Source organism: Podarcis cretensis (genome assembly GCF_951804945.1).
Source record: "Podarcis cretensis genome assembly, chromosome: Z".
Classification (NCBI taxonomy): Eukaryota; Metazoa; Chordata; class Lepidosauria; order Squamata; family Lacertidae; genus Podarcis; species Podarcis cretensis.
This window is the reverse complement of record NC_137184.1, coordinates 8,472,051-8,493,201: the sequence shown is the minus strand read 5'-3', so window position 1 is coordinate 8,493,201 and position 21,151 is coordinate 8,472,051. Positions and strand designations below refer to the sequence as shown.

Genomic DNA, 21,151 nt, shown 5'->3' with positions numbered 1-21,151 from the left:
CTGATTGGCTTACAGTAGAATTCCGGAATTAGCCAATCATGTGCAGCCCATTGTGTAAATAATGTATATAAAGCAGATACCTTGAGGGGACATTCATTCATTCCTCCTCACCACCATGAGCTGAATAAAGAGCATGAAATCACTTTGCGACTCTGAGTATATTTCAATCGCAAAACAAAACAAAGAGAATGAACTAAATTTGCACTTGCTGATATATGTGGATAGATGCCAATTTAGGAATAATGACTATAATTTAAGCAGAAATGCAATATATATTGATCAGTTTTATTACAATTGAGGGGCATTCAAATTTTGTTAAATAAACAGGTAGATTTGGATTTTTGGAACAAGAGAATGCCTTCAAATAAAGAACTGTCTTCCATAAACAAGGAAGGTCCTTTTTTTCGGGTCCTATGCCCACCCTGTTTAATACAAATTCCAGAGGAATCTGGAACACTAATGATGCAAAATGCCTCATGTTCCACAAGATACCAAAAAAGTTTGTTCATTTTGTCAGTAACTTAATTTGTAGCCACTAGAGAGCATCACAGAGTCACTGAAGCTCCTTTCTAAGAAGAGGGAAATTATGTTTGAAGATGAGAAGCTGCAGAGAAGGAGGAGTCATTCAGATTGGATTTGTACTGCTTCCTATCAAAATGCTTGTTTTTATGGGTTTTTAATAAACGGGTTTCTAGCTGGGGGAAAATAGCACTTTCTCTCTCCCTCATCCCCGGTCCTCATAACAATGCTTCCAAATAGAAACTAAGTTGGAAATGTTTAATTTTTCTTGGGTAGAAATGGACAGTTGTTTTCTTTTATGTTCAAAAATAGCCTTGCTAGGAAAAGGGTTAAATTGCTAAATTTGATGAGCTTTCTAAGAGGAGCAATGACTCATGGCAGTCCTAAACCTCAGATAGGAGAGCCCTTTGAGATAAGAAGGAAGGCATTTATTGTCAGGGGAGGGGGGTTATGACTTTGGTCTTGAAGATACTAGCTGACAATGAGAGAGGAGAGGAAGAGAAGTAGAGAACCTTTGGTCTTACAGATGTTGCCATTGGCCATGTTTGCTAGGCTGGTGGGGAGTAGATTTGGTGCATTCTCTTCACTGCTGTGCTGAAGGCCTTTATCCCTTCGAAGAGTTGGTGTGATGTGCTAGTTATTTATGTGCCATCATTGTCTCTTGGCCTAACCTACCTCATAGGGTTGTTGTGACAACAAAGGGAAGGGATAAAGAAACCGTATATGCCACTCTGATATCCTGGGAGGGAGGACGCAACATAAATCCAAGAGAAAGGCTTTGCAGAGGAAGTCTTGCAAGATGCTCTGGTTTGATCCTGCAGTTCGCACCCTGCAAACCACCCAAATGGTCCCAACCTTGCCGCTCACCTCTTGCAAAGGGCATCCCAGTCCTAGTTGATTTTGGGGGCAGAGTTGCTTTCCTCTCAAAACGGATTGGAAGATTTCAGTCTAGCAGCCAGGCTACACACCTTTTCACCAAAATCTTGCCTAGACTCCCCAAGGGGTGCTTCTTAACTGTAGCCTCACAACACCACTTCTCCTAGCCCAGGACACAAAGAAAGAGCACAGCAACCCCTCCAGTAACAGTTACACAGATTATAACGTGTTTTTCAATCCGGAAGTAGCTGGGAAGCATGTTTCAACAGGTGGAGGACACCTCCCAGCCAAGGGCTGGCAGAATCTCTGAGAATGTTTCCCTGCTGTGTTTGCCAAGGAAAGCAGTGGTAAAACAGAGGAAATGGGATACCTTGTGCATACTGCAGTCACACTACAGGCTGCAGAATCTTGCTCTCTCTAACCTAGGCAGCTCAGGCAGGGGAAAACACTGCATTTACAAAGTCTTGAAGATCATACCCAGGAATGGTTTTCGCAGTTTCTCTCCTCCTTTGCTCCTTGGCTACAATCTCAGTCCACATCAAAGGTGGGTGGTGTAAGGGAGGCAGACTGCTTTCTCTGCACGCCCCCCCCCCATCTAGAACAGGGATGGGGAGCCTGTAGGCCTCCCTATGTTATCACAGAATTGTGAAGTTGGAAGTGACCATGAGGGTCACCTCGTCCAACCCCCTGAACTCACAACTAGTCCAACCCCCTGAACTTAAGAGTCTCATGCTCTACCAACTGGACCTAGGCCATCCTGGCTCAGACTGATGGGAGTTGGAAGTCCAAGAACATCTGGAGAACCACAGCTTGGGGGAGGAGGTGCAGGATTTCACCTTCCCCCCTCTCTCTCCTGTCACTTGGCAGTGGCACCTTCAGCTTGGTCAGTGAACTGGGACAGAAGAGAAGGTCTGGGAGCCTGGAAGAGAATGAGTGCAGGTGTAGGAATCTTCTCAGGCATAGATTGAAATATCAGGTGGGGGAAAGGGGAGGACGGTCTTAAGGATCACTTCTAATTTGAGGTGAGTATTACAGTCTCCTAAGATCCAAAAAGGGCCCCTGCATATGGGTGGTTTTTTCTGCAGGTATGTTCTACATGCCTCCGATGCAGTGATAGTGTGTTAGTAGTGGGCTGTCCCCACAGCATTCTGCTTTATTAGTTGTTCTGAGATGCTTCCACAAGGATGCTCGCCACGTTATTGCTAGCTGGGTGGTGTGCTCTTCCATTCTTCCAAGAAATGAATCCAACAAAGCTGAATGTTGGAAAATTCAGGACAGATTAAAGAGAGTCCTTCACCCAGAATATAGTTGAACTATGGAACTCTGTCCCACAGAAGGTAGTGATGGCCACCAATTTAGATGGCTTTAAAAAGAGGATGAGACAAATCCATGGAGGACAGGACTATCAATGGCACTGGCCACAATGGCCATGTTCTCCCTCCACTGTCAGAGACGTTGTGACACTGAATAACAGCTTTTGGGAATCGCAAGTAAGGAGACTGCTGTTTCGTTCCTGCCCAGGCTTCCTATAGACATCTGCCTGACCACTGGGCAAAGAACAGGATGCTGGACTAGATGGGGCATTGGCCTAATCCAGCTGGCTCTTCTTATGTTCTTAAAGGTGGGACAAAATGCCCCAATGTAACGTGTGGTATGAAATGTGAAGGATTTCAACATGAAGCGGTGGGACATGCACAGACTGGAAACAATGCAGAATGCCCAACACTTGAATGTATGCAGGTGCAAGCTGTTGAAAGTGGAATTGCCAGAAAATGGAAACAAGAAGAATTACCAACATTGGAAGAATGGAGACGGAAATTGATGGATTTTGCTGAACTAGACAAACTGACAGGAAAAATTAGATATCAGAAAGATCACAAGTTCACACAGGACTGGAGAAAGCTTACGATTTATCTGGAAAATATTTGTGATGAACAGACAACGCTAGTTGGATTTAAAGAGGCTTTGTGATGAGAAAGGGTATTGTGAGAGGGATAAGAGCTGTAAAGATTAATTAACTGGCAATACAATTATAAAGGAAATGTGAAATAAATATAAAATTATGAGGATTGTGGAGGGAGCGGGGGGAAGTCCAAAAGAATTTGGCATTATAGTGGATATGAATGTGTCATTTAAATCTGTAAAAGAAAATTTTTCTAAAAAATTAATTAAAAAAAAAAAAAGAAAGTGGAATTGCCAGAACTGTCCTGAAACCAGCATGGCATAGTGTCCAGAGTACTGGACCAGGATCAGGACCTCGGAGACCAGGGTTTTAATCCGTACTCAGCCATGAAGTTCACGGGGTAACCAGGGGCCAGCCACTCCCTCTCAGCACTTCCTACCATGCATGGTTGTTGGGATTAAATGGGGAGGAGGAGAACCATGCATACTGCTTTGAGCTCCTTGGAGAAAAAGGTGAGATAGAACAAAAATAAACCAATAAAGATAGAACAACAAATCAATAAATCACAAGCACAAATAATCACAATTGCACAATAAAAAGGACATCTGGCAGGGTCCAGAGTCTAAGCAATGCTGCTGATTATTTGCACCAGATACACCTCCCTGACTGTTCTCTGTAAACCTTTATGGTTTGGGAAAAGAGAGAAATTCCAATCTTTAGGATGGGTGCTTGCCCAGGTTTACAGACTGGGCTGTGTGTCTACCAGAGAAGGGAGGAGAGTGTCCTGGTAGGTTTGCTCAGGATTTCTGTTCAAGTCATTTTCAGTTTTAAAGCTGGCCAGGAAGTCTCAAACTATGTACCTCTGTTTGCACAGGTCTGCTCAGCCTGCGCTCTGGTGCCCAATTTAAATGGGAATCTTTAAGAAACGGCTTTGGGGTGGGAGGAAAGAAAGAAGCCAGCACACGAGAGCATTGCCCCCCTCCCTCACTTTTTCCTGTAAAGCAAACACCTCGATTCAGTTTTTCCACTTCTGCATTCATTTGGCACCTACCCACTAGGCCAACAGGAGGAGGGCTCAGACAGGAGACGCCTCAGCCATGTTCCTTTTGCAAAGTAGGTGCTGGAAGAGGTGTGTTTACGCAAAGAGAGGGAGGGAGGGAGGGAGAGCACAGGCCATGGGCCAATAACTCTCCACCTCCCGCCCCCCGCCCCCCAAGTCATCCCTCCCCACTTCTTCGCTTAGGTTGAAGTTCCCACACCTTCCCCTGTTTCTGGATCCTGTCTCTGCAGGACACACCTGGAGATTAGGGCAGGAGGAAGCCTGCACAACTGGGTTTATGAGAACAACTTGGGCAAGGGAACTCTTGCAATCGTGGCTGCAGCAAAGGCAGCAGTGCAGGGTGGGGAGATTTGGTTCCAAGAAGCAACTGCACACCGTGGTGGTAGTGGTAGGAGAGGCAGGGGCTCTTTTCACCCAGAGGGCCACACTCCCTTCTGAGCAACATTCCAAGGTCCACATATCCATGGAAGGTGGGGAAAGTGGCAAAAGCGAGTGTAGCAATGAATGTGAAAGTCAATCCTTCTACAACAGGAAAGTTCCTACAAACACCTCTCTGTCTTCCATCCAGGCAAGCAAGAGGCACAATGTGAGTTCAAGGGTGCTTGCCAGTCTGGCAGAAACGAGGATAGTGTGATGCCAGGCCAGTGATGCGTGTGGCCTGGGGAGAAGGGGACTTTCTGCATGCTAAGCAGATGCTATACCCCTGAGCTACAGCCCTTCGCCTTGCCCATGAACTTGGAGCAAAGCTTGCTCCTGACACACTCAGCAACAAGAAAATTGCAGCTGTAGGAGTTCTGCACAGCCTGGGTGCCAGGAAGTAATGGGGAGGTGCTTTTTGGGGGTGGGGGGTGGGATATAGAATTGTTCCACTGGGGAGATTTTGCCATTTGTAAGATGGCCTTTACTTCTCAAATGCAAGAACATTTCCCGCCCACCTCAGACAAATGAGGATCTGTAAATAAATGCTGACTCCAAAAGACGGGATTTGATGGCATGTTGTTCCAGCCTCCTGGCTTCTACAAATGGGGAAAGGAATTGCTGGGGCACTGTGACACAGTCCTTTTCCTTGTGAGAAACGAAGCCTTTATAGTGCTTTGGGAACACATTTTTATTTATAAACTTACAAGTTGAGTGGGAAGGGAGGGATCAGGAAAGTATCCAGTCAGACAACAACACTAGTGGTTAAAGCAACATAGTACCTACCTCCCCTGCCAGTGACCCTGTACTTAAGTCGCAAGAAAAGATATATGATAGAACTATAGAGATGTAGAGATTTAAGGGACCCTAGTCCTCCGGAATCTCAGCTAAAGCATCCATGGTAGATGGCCACCCAAACTCACCTTAAAAACCTCCAAAGAAGGAGAGTCCACAACTTCCTGAGGGAGACGGTTCCAATGTTGAATATCACTTAACGTCAGAAAGTTCTTCCTGATGTTTAGTCAGACTTGAAGCCATTCTCCAGAGCAGGAGAAAACAAGTTTACTCTATCTCCCATGTGACAGCCCTTTAGATATTGAAAGATGGCTATCTCTTCTCTCAGTCTGCTGTTTCCAGGCTAAACATACCCTTGATCATCTTGGTTGCCCTCCTCCGCATGCATTCCAGCCTGTCAATATATTTCATAAACTGAGGTGCACAGAACTGGGCATTGTACTCCAGATGTGGTCTGACCAAGGGGGAACAGGTAAAGGTAAAGGGACCCCTGACCATTAGGTCCAGTCGCAGACGACTCTGGGGTAAATCTTGCTTTACTGGCCAAGGGAGCTGGTGTACAACTTCTGGATCATGTGGCCAGCATGACTAAGCCGCTCCTGGTGAACCAGAGCAGCGCACGGAAACGCCGTTTACCTTCCCGCCGGAGCGGTACCTATTTATCTACTTGCACCTGGAGGTGCTTTCGAACTGCTAGGTGGGCAGGAGCTGGGACCAAGCAATGGAAACTCACCCCATCGCGGGGATTCAAACTGCCGACCTTCCGATCGGCAAGCCCTAGGCTCTGTGGTTTATTACTTCCCTTGATCTGAACACTATACTTCTGTTGATGCATCCTAAAATAGCATTAGCTGTATGGGCTGCTGCATCACACTGGTGACTCATGCTGAGCTTGTGATCTACTAAGACTCGTAGATCCTGGCAATCCAGGTGTCCCCCGTCTTATCTCAGAACCTGACATTTATTCCTATTTAAATTCATTTTGTAATTTTTGGCCCAGTTCTCCAGTCTGTTAAAGACATATTGATCCTGATTCTGTCTTCTGCGGTATTAGCTACCCCTCCCAGTTTGGTGTCCTCTGCAGATTTGATGAGCATCCCCTCAATACCTTCACCCAAGTCATTTATAAAAATGTTGAACAACTCCAGTCCCAAGACAGAACTCTATAGCACCACATTTGTAACATTTTTCCAGGATGACAAGGAATCATTAGTGAGCACCCTTTTGGTCAGTGAACCAGCTATAAATCCACCAGCCAAAATTTTATCAGCTTTTCTGCAAGAATATCATGGGGGCTTTGTCAAAAGTCTTATTGAAATCAAGACATACTACATCCACAGCATTTCCCTGATCCACTAAGCTTGTAACTCTAAAAGAAAATGGAAAAAATAGAGATTTGTCTGGCATTACTTGCTTTTGAGAAATCTATGCTGGATCTCAGTAATCACAGTATTTTTTCCCTAAGTGCTCACAAATTGATTAATTGTCCCCATTGCTGACTACATTCCAGCCACCAATACCCAAGCATTTGGAGTGTGTCCAAAGCTAATAGCCACCAGCTGTCAAGGCTCACTTAAGCAAACAGAGGTATCGGGCAAAACAGACACCGCTGGAAGGTGGAGGACTCTCAGTCATTGAAGGTTTCTATACAAATGTTGGATGGCCATCTGTCAATGATTCTTTAGCTGTGATTCCCGTGTTGCAGGTGGTTGTACTAGGTGACCCTTAAGGTCCCTTCCAACTCCATATTTATAGAATCATAGAATCATAGAATCATAGAGTTGGAAGAGACCACAAGGGCCATCGAGTCCAACCCCCTGCCAAGCAGGAACTTCTTCCTAATGTTTAGGTGGAATCTTCTTTCTTGTAGTTTGGAGCCATTGCTCCGTGTCCGCTTCTCTGGAGCAGCAGAAAACAGTTTTCTATGAAAACATTGTTGGCACAGAAGTACTGTGGCAAAGAGCAGCCTTTTAACCAGGCAGTTTGAGGCAGGTTCCAGGTTCCAGCAAGATCTTGCCAGAAATTGCAGCTACTTCTTTTCACTTCTCTGGCAATCTTGTAGGCACCCACCACTGCCTGAGAAGCACAGAGAAGTAGCAATGGTGGCAGCTTCTTACAAGAGCCCTGTGAGATCTTGCTAGAAGCCAGAAACCACCACACAACCCCAGTAACTGAGGCTATGACAGCAGTGGGGCAGCATCTTCTCATTTCACCTCAGGCACTGAAATGGAATGGGCCACCCCTGCCCGTCACTCAGTGGTAGAGCAAATGCCTGACATGCAGAAGATCCAAGGTTTGATCCCCAGCATCTTCAGGTGGGGCTGAAATCCTGCCTGAAACTCTGGAGAGCTGCTGCCAGTCAATGCAAGCAATACTGAGCTAGCTAGAACAATGGGTCTGACTCAGTATACGGCAGCTTCCTCTGTTCCTAATCACCCTTGGAAACCCTGCTGAAGGGAGGAGAAGGAAAGGGTCATATCCTGCTGCTGTCAACAAGGTTTGTATTATCCCAATTTCTGTGACCTGTATACATTATACAAATCAAGTCGATGTGTATATATTATGTTATCATATTTACATAATTCTACCTTTGCTGGTCAAGGGGAAGGTTCAAGACTCTGAGATCCCTGCTTTTGCGTCCAATTCACCAAAGTTCATTTAGCTCTAACCTCCCGTCTTCCTGAGTTTCTTGAATTCCCCATTGAAGCCTTAATAGACCCAGAAACTGTAGGCAACTGTTCTCCATTAGAACAGCATGTTTGACTAGATGGGCTATTGGCCATTCTCCAGAGCTCTTCTTCTTCTGGTTGTTTGTGAAAACGCTTTGACTGATGGGACTCACGTCTGATGAAATGTACATAGGATTAATTTGCAGAAGCACAATCTTTTAATCAAGATGATTACATTTGCCATGGCTGTGAACACCCAGTAGGCCAGAGGTTATCCATCATTTCTCAATGCCATTCCCTCCCTCCTAGAATCCCAACATAGGGATATTTACAGAGGGCTTCCTGGGTGAAATTACTTACAGTGTGGGGGAAGCAACGAGTCTGGTGGTACTTGAAATACCATCAAATTATAAAGGGTAACCATTCTGTGCCCTACTTAGTGTTGTGTTGTTGAGATGATGGACAAGATGCACTTCGATTCCTTCCTAGGAGCACAGTCTACACACCACCAAGCAACGTATTGGCATTTGGGATGGGGGAGAAGTCTGATAAGTGGAAGACCTACATTTTGGGGGCCCTGAAGCTTGAACTGTTATGGGGGCCCCTTCACAATCAGCAGCAAGGACTGGGGAGCCACTGTTATCTTCTTCAACAGGTTTGTTTGCAACAACCTTTTACATCTGTGATACTGACTTTCAAACTTTGGGATTGTTGAAATATACAGTGGTACCTCAGGTTACATACGCTTCAGGTTACATACGCTTCAGGTTACAGACCCAGAAATAATGCTTCAGGTTAAGAACTTTGCTTCAGGATGAGAACAGAAATCGTGCTCCGGTGGCGCAGCAGCAGGAGGCCCCATTAGCTAAAGTGGTGGTTCAGGTTAAGAACAGTTTCAGTTTAAGAACGGACCTCCAGAACGAATTAAGTACTTAACCCGAGGTACCACTGTATACAACAACAAAATCAAAGAATTTTAGTCGTGCAACTCAAATTGGGTCTACTAGACCTAAAACATTTAAGCAATGTGGTTCTGGGGCTCCTCCGGGATTAGGGGCCCGAGGCTTAAACTTCATTAGTTTCATAGTGGATCCACTTCTGCATCTGATTCAATGTACAATGAAAGGCGACCTTCCACAGTTCATGCTTTCCAATACAATATGCAGATCAAATGATGAATATGCTTCAGCCGTCGAACTTTTCTGAATTTTTGTAATGCTGTTCTCCAGTCAAGCAATGTGTACAACCCGCTCTCCCCCCGCATCCCAAATTTGTGTGAAGCCTATATAGAAGTGCATGTACTGTATTGGTGAAAAGGACATACAAAAATGTATCCTATAAGAGGAAATTGCTTTGCAAAAAAATATTAGGCAGAATTGCATACAAAAATGTGTGTATTAGAAAAAAAATCATCTTAAAATATTGATGAATTTGCAGGACTTAAAAAAAAACTTTTAAAAATCACAAACTAATGTGGAAATCTAGAGAACTAAACTGAAGCCTGCAATAATGAGAAGGAAGGAAGGAAACTGAAACTGTCACATTGCAGATCACATGCCACGTGTTGATATAGCTCCTTCTAATTTTTTTATTGACATGTCCAGATTGCTGTAAACCCAACAGAGAGGCTGTGGCATCTTAAAGACTGACAGATTTATTGTGGTATAAGCCAGCGCATTGTCAAACAAGACTAATCTTAATTCTGTGGCAGCCTGGCCGTCTGTATGCTTACTGGGAAGCAAGGCTATCTAAAGAACTTTTAACTGAGTTAAAATTAAAAAAGGATGTGTACAAAAAATGGAAAAGGGAAGAAACCACCAAAGAGGAATTCAAACAAATAGCCAGCACGTGTAGACACAAAGTCAGAAAAGCTAAAGCACAGAATGAACTCAGGCTTGCTAGAGAGGTTAAAAGCAACAAAAAAGGCTTTTATGGGTATGTTCGTAGCAAAAGGAAGAACAAAGAAACAGTGGGGTCACTCAGAGGAGAAGATGGTGAAATGCAAACAGGGGACACAGAAAGGGCTGAACTCCTCAATGCCTTCTTTGCCTCAGTCTTCTCCAATAAAGAAAACAATGCCCGACTTGAAGAATTTGGAGCAAAAGATTCAGCAGAGGAAACACAGCCCAGAATAACTAAGGAGATAGTACAAGAATACTTGGCTAGTTTAGATGTATTCAAGTCTCCAGGGCCAGATGAACTGCATCCAAGAGTATTAAAAGAACTGGCAGATGTGATCTCAGAACCACTGGCAGTCATCTTTGAGAATTCCTGGAGAACAGGCGAAGTCCCGGCAGACTGGAGGAGGGCAAATGTTGTCCCTATTTTCAAAAGGGGGAAAAGAGAGGACCCAAATAATTACCGCCCAGTCAGTCTGACATCAATACCAGGGAAGATTCTGGAGCAGATCATTAAGCAAACAGTCTGTGAGCACCTAGAAAGGAATACTGTGATCACCAATAGTCAGCATGGATTTCTGAAAAATAAGTCATGTCAGACTAACCTGATCTCGTTTTTTGACAGAATTACAAGCCTGGTAGATGAAGGGAACGCAGTGGATGTAGCCTACCTTGATTTCAGCAAGGCATTTGACAAGGTGCCCCATGATATTCTTGTAAAGAAGCTGGTAAAATGCGGACTTGACTATGCTACCACTCAGTGGATTTGTAACTGGCTGACTGACCGAACCCAAAGGGTGCTCATCAATGGTTCCTCTTCATCCTGGAGAAGAGTGACTAGTGGGGTGCCACAGGGTTCTGTCTTGGGCCCGGTCTTATTCAACATCTTTATCAACAACTTGGATGATGGACTCAAGGGCATCCTGATCAAATTTGCAGATGACACCAAACTGGGAGGGGTGGCTAACACCCCAGAGGACAGGATCACACTTCAAAACGACCTTGACAGATTAGAGAACTGGGCCAAAACAAACAAGATGAATTTTAATAGGGAGAAATGTAAAGTATTGCACTTGGGCAAAAAAAATGAGAGGCACAAATACAAGATGGGTGACACCTGGCTTGAGAGCAGTACATGTGAAAAGGATCTAGGAGTCTTGGTTGACCACAAACTTGACATGAGCCAACAGTGTAACGCGGCAGCTAAAAAACCAATGCAATTCTGGGCTGCATCAATAGGAGTATTGCATCTAGATCAAGGGAAGTAATAGTGCCACTGTATTCTGCTCTGGTCAGACCTCACCTGGAGTACTGTGTCCAGTTCTGGGCACCACAGTTCAAGAAGGACACTGACAAACTGGAACGTGTCCAGAGGAGGGCAACCAAAATGGTCAAAGGCCTGGAAACGATGCCTTATGAGGAACAGCTAAGGGAGCTGGGCATGTTTAGCCTGGAGAAGAGGAGGTTAAGGGATGATATGATAGCCATGTTCAAATAAATAAAAGGATGTCACATAGAGGAGGGAAAAAGGTTGTTTTCTGCTGCTCCAAAGAAGCGGACACGGAGCAATGGTTCCAAACTACAAGAAAAAAGATTCCACCTAAACATTAGGAAGAACTTCCTGACAGTAAGAGCTGTTCGACAGGGGAATTTGCTGCCAAGGAGTGTGGTGGAGTCTCCTTCTTTGGAGGTCTTTAAGCTGAGGCTTGACAACCATATGTCAGGAGTGCTCTGATGGTGTTTCCTGCTTGGCAGGAGGTTGGACTCGATGGCGCTTGTGGTCTCTTCCAACTCTATGATTCTATGATTCTAAGGCCCTCTTGTGCTCACTTCCTCCTAGAGAAATGAGAATGGGATTTTACCTAAAAAGGCCTATCCTGCAAGTGACTGTTTAGATGTTATGTCCCATGGAATCCAATGGGACTCACTTCCAAGGAAATGTATGCAGGATCGCAACCCACCCCACTCCAATCTTTTGCCAGGTTACATAGCCGGATGTTTGCTGTAGAAAAACCACTTGTGGTATCCAGCTAAGTTCTACTGAAATAAACAGACCCATCAATTTCATTGGGTCTACTCTGAGTAGGGCTAACATTGGCTACAGCCTTGAGGCTGCAATTCCAGGCATGCTTTCCAGAGTTAGTCACATTCAGCTAAGTGGGATGTGCTTCTGTTAAGCAACAATCCTATGCGTGCTTACTTGGGAGGGAGTCCCATCAATCTCAGGGAAACATACTTGCAAGTAGACATGCCTAGGATCAGGTAGGCAAGCGTAAAGGTAAAGGGACCCCTGACCATTAGGTCCAGTCGTGGCCGACTCTGGGGTTGCAGCCCTCATCTCGCTTTATTGGCCGAGGGAGCCGGCGTACAGCTTCCGGGTCATGTGGCCAGCAGGACTAAGCCGCTTCTGGCGAACCAGAGCAGCACACAGAAACACCGTTTACCTTCCCACCGGAGCGGTACCTATTTATCTACTTGCACTTTGACGTGCTTTTGAACTGCTAGGTTGGTAGGAGCAGGGACCGAGCAATGGGAGCTCACCCCATCACGGGGATTCGAACTGCTGACCTTCTGATCAGCAAGTCCTAGGCTCTGTGGTTTAACCCACAGCGCCACCCTGGAAGTAAATGCTACTGCCCTCAAAGAGACTTTCTTCTGAGTGAACATGCACTTTTAAAGCTGTTCAAGTTGATGCCCATGGCGGCCTCTTGTGGAAGTGAGTTCCAAGGTTAATTAACCACTGTGTAAAGAAATGCTTTCCTTCACGGGTTAGGGGGCGCAAATTACTTGCCTTGCCCCGGGTGCTGACAACCCACTCTACGCCACTGGTAAGCCTGCAGCCAACACACGTTTAACTTGTGCGCATTCAGCTTTATGTGCTTGGCAAAAAAAGTTGTTAAAAAATTAAAACGGGGGGTGGCAGAATGGGGGCTGACGTCTAGGAGGGGAAAGAATTTCGCAATCCCACTCGCCATTGCGCCCGATGTGCTTTGACTGTACTGTATGCAATTTTGGCTTTGGGCACGATCCCCAGAATGTAACCCCATGTAAGTTGCAGTTCTTACTGTATTGATAGTGGCACAGCGGAAATCGGTTCAAAATAAAATTTAAATTAGAATACTATTTAGTTTCATAAATTTGCATAGTGCCGTTCGTCCGATGGCCACATTGTGGTTTACGAATAGTGGCACAATTAAATAGTGGCTGTGGCACAGTGCAGAAAGTTTTTAAATAAAAGTTAAATAATAATAATAGGAGTGGCACACCGGAAACAGCTTTTAAATTTTATTTATTTTTAGTAAACAAAAAAAGAGAAATCAAGACAACCACACCTCTTACACGCACGCACGTACAATTCTTTCTTCTCTCGCCGCCTGCCTGTCTGCAAGGGAGCGCAAGAAATAATAAGCAAGAGGCGGAGAAGAAAGGGGGCGGCGTTGAAGGCAAAAGGCGTGTCCCCGGGAAGGGAGAGCCTGGGAGTTGTAGGCGAGTTGGGCGCGAGGCAAGGCCAGCTGGGACCAAACCGCGTCCGCCTATTCCTCGCTTGCTCATGGAGTGGGTTTCCTGGCAGGGCACGTCTTCGTTTTCCTCTCCTCGTCGCCTTTAGCCGGGGCTTGGCTTTTCTCCAGCCGCTGCTTCTTCCTTATCCTCTTCGTCCTCTCCTTGCGTCTCGATCTCTCCTTCTCCGCCATGGGGGACGTGATCTCGGCACACCTGGACGACAGCAGGCGGCAGTTCATCGCAGGTGAGGCGTCTTGGTTGTCGGCGCGGGCCGGCCGAGCATGTTGTCGGCTGCAAACAACAACCCCAGGAAGTCTGAATTGATTATTATTATTACTTTCTTGTCGCGTCCAATGCTAGCCCTCCTCCGAGTAGACATATTGGCACGACTAAGGGAACCGTGCCTCTCGTTTTTCACTGGATTCATTCAGAGTAAGGCTAGCGTTGGATACATCCGCCGTGTAGCTTGGCGATGGGGAGGGGGAATAAAACCCCCAAAACGAAGGATCAGCTCCATCCGAGTTCTCCTCCGACTCATAGGAGCCAACTCCTAGGGGCCGAGGGGTCTTTGACTTCCCCAATAAAATATATGAGTCCCCCCTAAAGTTGATGGGCATTGCTATTCAAATTGTGTGTGTGTGTGTGTGTGTGTGTGTGTGTGCGCGCACCGCATCATGTGATCGATTATGCGGGGTTGAGCTTACCTGCCCCCTCCATTTTATTCAAGTTGGCAGGCACCCCTGCTCAGAGTAGACCTCGTTGAAGTGAATGTGCCTGAATTAGTCGTGTCTTTATTTCAGCGGGTCTGTTCTGACCGCGACTAACCTTGGACGCAACACAGTTTGAGGGTTGTCACTGATGCTCCCCTTACTCGGAGTAGACCTCCTTGAAATTGGTGGGCATGGCTAACTTGGGTTCATTTATTTCACTATGTCTATTCCGTGGAGAACTTGGTTGGATACAACTTCGAGTCCCGTCCCCCCCCCCGCCCATGCATTTTTAGGCGTGGTGGGGTCTGATTTTGTTTTTTGTGCTGGGGAGACTGCCTCCCCATGGAAATAATTGTAAGCTAGGTTAACTGAGTATTTTACATCGTTCTGGCCTCTGCAAAGTATGATATAATGTGAATTTCACTTGAGTTTTTTTAGGGGGAGGTGTTAACCGTCTAACTGAAAAGAAAAAAAAAATTCGGCGGGGGGAGGGGTTGTGGGGAACCAGTTGATCTTGGTATTATTTTAAATGTCTTTTTGCAGGGGGAGGGGCTACCTACCTATGCAAATGATTGTACTAGTATACTGAATATTGCACACTATTCTGGTTCGATATAAAGTGACATTATGAGGGATGTTTTTGGAGTGTGTGTGTGTTAGAAATCTGAGGGACGTAAGAAGTGGGGGAAACTCCTGGCTGAATTTTTTCAGGCTTCGTACTATTGGAGTCTGATTCCCCCCCACAACACCCACCCCATTTCTTTTTCCCCCTTCTCCACGTTGCAAGTCCTTTGCTTCAATCTCTCCGTCTCCCTTCCCCGCTCTGCCTTTGGAGCCGGGTGAGAGGAGGTACCGCCTCTTTTTAAGAAGCAAGTCTGTGCAAAGGCATGTTTGGTTTACCTAATCTGATGAAGGGGAGAGTTTAAGGAGGATGGTTGGGGGGGGGGGTTGCCGAAGAAGCTATAGAGGGCGAATTGTCTTTCCTTTCCTCAGTCAAGGAAGAAGCTGGCACTCAGTTCCTAAAGACCAACTAACTTCTTCCCTTGAGAATATTTATAAAGTGATGTTACAAGTATTTATACAGAGATTTTTGAGAAAACCAAATAGGTCTCTGTCCCATGGAGCCTACAGATCGTGGGGAAAAGTATGAATATTAAATTAGGATGGGAGTAGATGGGACGCGGGTGGCGCTGTGGGTTAAACCACAGAGCCTAGGGCTTGCCGATCAGAAGGTCGGCGGTTCGAATCCCCGCGACGGGGTGAGCTCCAGTTGCTCGGTCCCAGCTCCTGCCATCCTAGCAGTTCGAAAGCACCTCAAAGTGCAAGTAGATAAATAGGTACCACTCCGGTGGGAGGGTAAACGGCGTTCTCGTGTGTTGCTCTGGTTTTGCCAGAAGCGGCTTAGTCATGCTGGCCACATGACCTGGAAGCTGTACACCGGCTCCCTCGACCAATAAAGTGAGATGAGAGCCGCAACCCCAGAGTCGGTCACAACTGGACCTAATGGTTAGGGCTCCCTTTACCTTTAAAAGGATGGTGGTGATGATGATGGTATCCTATTCTTTCCTCCAAGGAGTTCTTGGTAAAATATGTGCTATGCGACTGCACACGTTTATTAACCTCATGGAAGCCCTGAAATTTAGTTCAGACTGAGTGACCTAAGAGCTCCAACTTAAGATCCACTGCCAACTATGTCTCCCTTTCCCCCCAGGCAGGAATGTTATCACACATACTTTGTACTTTGGGAATGAGGATTATGGGGATAATTGTTCTGAAAAAGGTGGTTTTTGAAGAGGGAACCTGAACAGGAAGGGAGAAAGGTGTCACTTAATGCGACACACTGACCCCCCCCCCAAAGTTTCTTAAGTAAGGGCTTTTTTGAGGGGTGAAGCAGGTCTAAGCTATTACAAATGGCGTAGCAGGCTGAAATTGAACCAGATGAGCTTTTCTCCCAGTGCATTGAAGGGAGAGCCAGTGTGGTGTAGTGGTTAAGAGCGGTAGTCTCATAATCTGGGGACCCGGGTTCGCATCTCCACTCCTCCACATGCAGCTTCTGGGTGACCTTGGGCCAGTCACACTTCTTTGAAGTCTCTCAGCCCCACTCACCTCACAGAGTGTTTATTGTGGGGGAGGAAGGGAAAGGAGAATGTTAGCCGCTTTGAGACTCCTGAAGGGGAGTGAAAGGCGGGATATCAAATTCAAACTCTTCTTCTTCTTCTTCAAGTGATGGGCAAGGTGCCACCTGATGGATTTCTGCCTCTTAATGGTGCAAATGGACACAATCTTGAAGTAAGAAGGGGATGCCTTTTGTTTTTAATGTGTTCTTGTGGGGGAATGGGGAGTAAAATGTGTGTTTTGGTGCTGCGATTGTAAAATTAGGGAGTGGCAGGACTGAGGAACGGTGCGCAGCAGAAGGGTGAGTCTTTGCTGCTTGTGTGCACATGGAGCAGAAAGTGGGAATAAACTCGAGAAACTATGTGAATAAAGTGCTACAAACCCCTGAGACAGTTTGCTCGCAAGGTGCTTAGGATCACTGCTCGAAGCCCCCTATTTTAAATTTTATTTGAATCATTTCTTACCCACACTTCAACCAAAACCATGAAAGTTCCCAGAGTGGCTTCAGATATATTCTCCATGAAAAATCTTGGGTACCCAAAACTTTGCTGCTGACACTTTGGTCTCTTTCACTTGCCTACCCCTTGCAACCTACCTTCCTTAATGCTCAGGGGTTGGTGAAATAAATATGTAATAATCCTTTGAGGACGGGGACGCAGGGGACGCAGGTGGCGCTGTGGGTTAAAGCCTCAGCGCCTAGGGCTTGCCGATCGAAAGGTCGGTGGTTCGAATCCCTGCGGCGGGGTGCGCTCCCGCTGCTCGGTCCCAGCGCCTGCCAACCTAGCAGTTCGAAAGCACCTCCGGGTGCAAGTAGATAAATAGGGACCGCTTACCAGCGGGAAGGTAAACGGCGTTTCCGTGTGCGGCTCTGGCTCGCCAGAGCAGCGATGTCACGCTGGCCACGTGACCCGGAAGTGTCTCCGGACAGCGCTGGCCCCTGGCCTCTTAAGTGAGATGGGCGCACAACTCCAGAGTCTGTCAAGACTGGCCCGTACGGGCAGGGGTACCTTTACCCTTTACCTTTAATCCTTTGAGGACTAGATCATGCATTCAGATAGGCTTAATCTTGGACTAGGATTAGTTGGGGGGACCTCTCCTAAATTATTACGACTGAGCTCTGGAGACAGATAAAGTAATGAGTGATGCTTCCCTGAGCATCTTCAGAGGACCTTTCCCACTTGTCTTTACCCACCTGCCATTTCTTTTAAGGCAAAGGATTTCCATTTGAGGCATAAAGAATAGGCATGGCTCCCAGTGGACTCAGTCTGTAGGCGTGCTGGCAGGGGGTTTCTCTCCATCTGATGCATGTTGTTGTTGTTTAATCGTTTGGTCATGTCCGACTCTTCGTGACCCCATGGACCAGAGCACACCAGGCACTCCTGTCTTCCACTGCCTCCCGCAGTTTGGTCAAACTCATGTTCGTAGCTTTGAGAACACTGTCCAACCATCTCGTCCTCTTGTCGTCCCCTTCTCCTTGTGCCTTCCATCTTTCCCAACATCAGGGTCTTTTCCAGGGAGTCTTCTCTTCTCATGAGGTGGCCAAAGTATTGGAGCCTCAGCTTCACGATCTGTCCTTCCAGTGAGCACTCAGGGCTGATTTCCTTAAGAATGGATAGGTTTGTTCTTCTTGCAGTCCATGGGACTCTCTGATGCATAGGGATCAATAAGTAATGTTTTCTTTTCTGGAATTTACTGGTTTGGCTTCTTATCCCAAATCTCCCCCCAAGAAACTGTGGAAGGCATACATGGAGTGTGGTCTCCCTCCCCACCCCAAAAATACCCTCCCAGCTACCCTGCAAGGTAGGTACATAGAGACTGGCCCGTTAAACATCGTGGAAGTCCTGGATTGTGCCATCTCCGTCTAGACTGTCTTGGCACACAGCATTGCCAGTTTAAATTTACTTTTCGTAGTCTGGCCTGTAGGGCTGTTGGCAAAAGCACTCCCCCCCCCCTCTCCCTCCCTCCTCCCACAAGGCATAGGGTAACAGGATGTATGGCTCCTTGTTGGAAAGGCAATTTCCCGCCTGCTTTCCCTCCTGCTACTGCTTTGGGAGCAGACTGTGTTGCAGTCAGACTTCGTGACAATTGCTCTTTTGCCCTTGGAAGCAAAGGGCCTGATTATAGTCTGGGAAAACTGGGTGGGAGGCTCTGCTAATTGCTGCCTACAGAGGCTTGGTGGTTCCCTAATAAAGGGTGAAGAGGAGAGAGAGGTCAAGAATCAGTCGAGGCACACTCTCTCTCCTGACTTCCTACCCCCCCCCCCCCCCGGTAACTGACAAGCCAGCAGCCCTCATCTCCCAACCCTACAAATTCTCCCTTTTGACCTCTTGCCTTTCTAAGCTTCACTTCCAGCTTTTAGAGTTGTGCATTGGGGGGGGGGGGGTGCGATCATCAGGCCCAGTGGTGCTTGTATAACAACTGGTTGTGGGGGGTGTAGGGTGTCCTTAATGGAAACCCACAACCACATCTCCACACACAAACTGACTCCTTCCCTCAATTATAGCCAAATCATTGTTGCTATCTTTTCTATGTACCTGATCTAAGTCACAGTCTTATTATTATTATTAAAAACGTTTTTACTGGGGACATAGCAAAGCAGATAAGTGGAATATTTATAATTGCTCTACAATAAATAGTAGTAATTGAGGGAGGTGGGTGGTGCTGTGGGATAAACCACAGAGCCTAGGACTTGCTGATCAGAAGGTTGGTGGTTCGAATCCTCGCGACGGGGTGAGCTCCCATTGCTCTGTCCCTGCTCCTACCAACCTAGCATTTCGAAAGCACGTCAAAGTGTAAGTAGATAAATAGGTACCGCTCCGGCGGGAAGGTAAATGGCGTTTCCGTGCTCTAGTTCGCCAGAAGCGGCTTAGTCCTGCTGGCCGCATGACCTGGAAGCTGTACGCCGGCTCCCTCGGCCAATAAAGCGAGATGAGCACCGCAACCCCAGAGTCGTCCGCAACTGGACCTAATGGTCAGGGGTCCCTTTGCCTTTAAATAGTAGTAATACTTTTGAGAGAAAAGAATCTTTTTGCATTTATTTATTTCAGGGCAGTGATTTCTATCCCTGATGCAAACTGTGACACGAAGAGGGGATGGATTGAATCTCCATGGCTGCTATTTGCCTGCCTGTCCCCCCCACCCCCCCGAATGCATCTCATTGCTAATTTCACAAGTAATGTCAATATCTAACTTTCTAAAAGAAGTGCAATTCATAAATACAGTCTAACCAGTCATGCTCTCCCCCCCCATAGTACTGTGAAAATTGTAGCTGAAACATAAGGGAACTAAGCTCCCTGTTTCTAGCCCCCCACCCATCCAGTTGTGTACACACCACACATTTAAAGCAGATGACTTCGCCAAAAGAATCCTGGGAATTGGAGTTCACCCCAAAGGCTACAATTCCCAGAACCCTCAACCATGCTACAGTTCCCAAGATTCTTTGAGGGAGGTTATATGCTTTAAATGTGATTTAAACCAATGGTGTGTAGGCAAGTGCACATTGTGATTTGAACACAGAACAGGCCCTTTAAGGCTCCTTGGTTCCCTACACCATCTTCCACACATGCTCGTGGCTATTTATTGTACTGATACTTCCAATAAATAATAATACCACTTGCTGGGAACAAAATGCTGCCCTACGTGAGTTGTTGGCCTGATCCAACAGGCTCTTCTTATGAATGACATAGAAGCTATAGATAATCAGCTACTGAAAAGCAAAAGGGCTGATACTATGGCCGGCTGGCGCTTGTGTAGCTTTTTCCATATCTGCCTTACATATTACTGTATATTTTGGAAAGTTCTTTGTTCGCTCTGCATTTGGACACCTCTTCAGATATCACCATCAAAATTTATCCCAAATTTGAGGTCAAAGAACAGGTTTTCGCCTGTGTTTGGATGACATTTTGAATCAAGATGGTGGACTGACTAGCAAATTTTACCCACTGATTTCAAAAGTGCACAGATTTTTGTTTGTTTATTAGAATTCTCAAATGGTGCCTTGTGCAAAACTGCTACTATATTTTATTTTAGAGTATGCTTCGTTCTGTGGTGATGGGGGATTGTGCTAAAGCAAATATCTGAAGCCACTATATTTGATGCTCTGTCATGTGTTTTTACTGTTGTACACCATCCTGGGATCTTTTGATAAAGAGCAGTATATGAATTAATAATAATAATAATAATAATAATAATAATGCTATGTTAATCATTTTTAGGGCACAATTTCCAATGTTGCAAAAGCGAGGGAAGAATCTTTATCATCTACTTTTAAAACGTGGATTGTGGTGAATGGTTTGTTATAAAATTCAAGTGAAGATAGGGTGTGTGTGTGTGTGTGTGTGTGTGTATCTGTATCTGTCTTATAGGGAGCTTAGCCTTATAGCCTGTCAAATTCTGTGTCCATCAAACTAAGGATGCTGCTGATGTGGTGTCTTCTAAAGTTTGTTGGACTACAATTCCAGCCAGCCCCAGCCAGCATGGGCAATGGTCAGGGCTGATGGGAATTGCAAACGACAACATCTGGAAAACACCATTTTAGTGACACATGGTTTAACCTAGTGCTGACGGTTCTGACTGGCAGGTGCTCTCCAGGGTATCAGAGGTTTTCTCCATCGTCTGGCACCTAATACTTTTTTAAGTGGGGATGCTAGGATTGAACTTGGGACCTTCTGCATACAAAGCAGGGGCTC

General features: G+C 46.1%; 2 protein-coding genes across 2 annotated transcripts in view; one reads left to right on the top strand and one right to left on the bottom strand.

Moving 5' to 3' along the window:
• The window catches only part of SLC31A2 (solute carrier family 31 member 2), a 543,264-nt gene that overhangs the window by 413,943 nt on the left and 108,170 nt on the right, over window positions 1-21,151 (bottom strand). The window lies entirely within an intron of this gene.
• The window catches only part of NIBAN2 (niban apoptosis regulator 2), a 101,527-nt gene continuing 93,981 nt past the window's right edge, over window positions 13,606-21,151 (top strand). Inside the window, exon 1 of the mRNA XM_079962056.1 lies at window positions 13,606-13,882. Coding sequence (XP_079818182.1) covers window positions 13,828-13,882 — 55 coding nt within the window. The 5' untranslated portion in view covers window positions 13,606-13,827. The remainder of the gene's footprint in view (window positions 13,883-21,151) is intronic.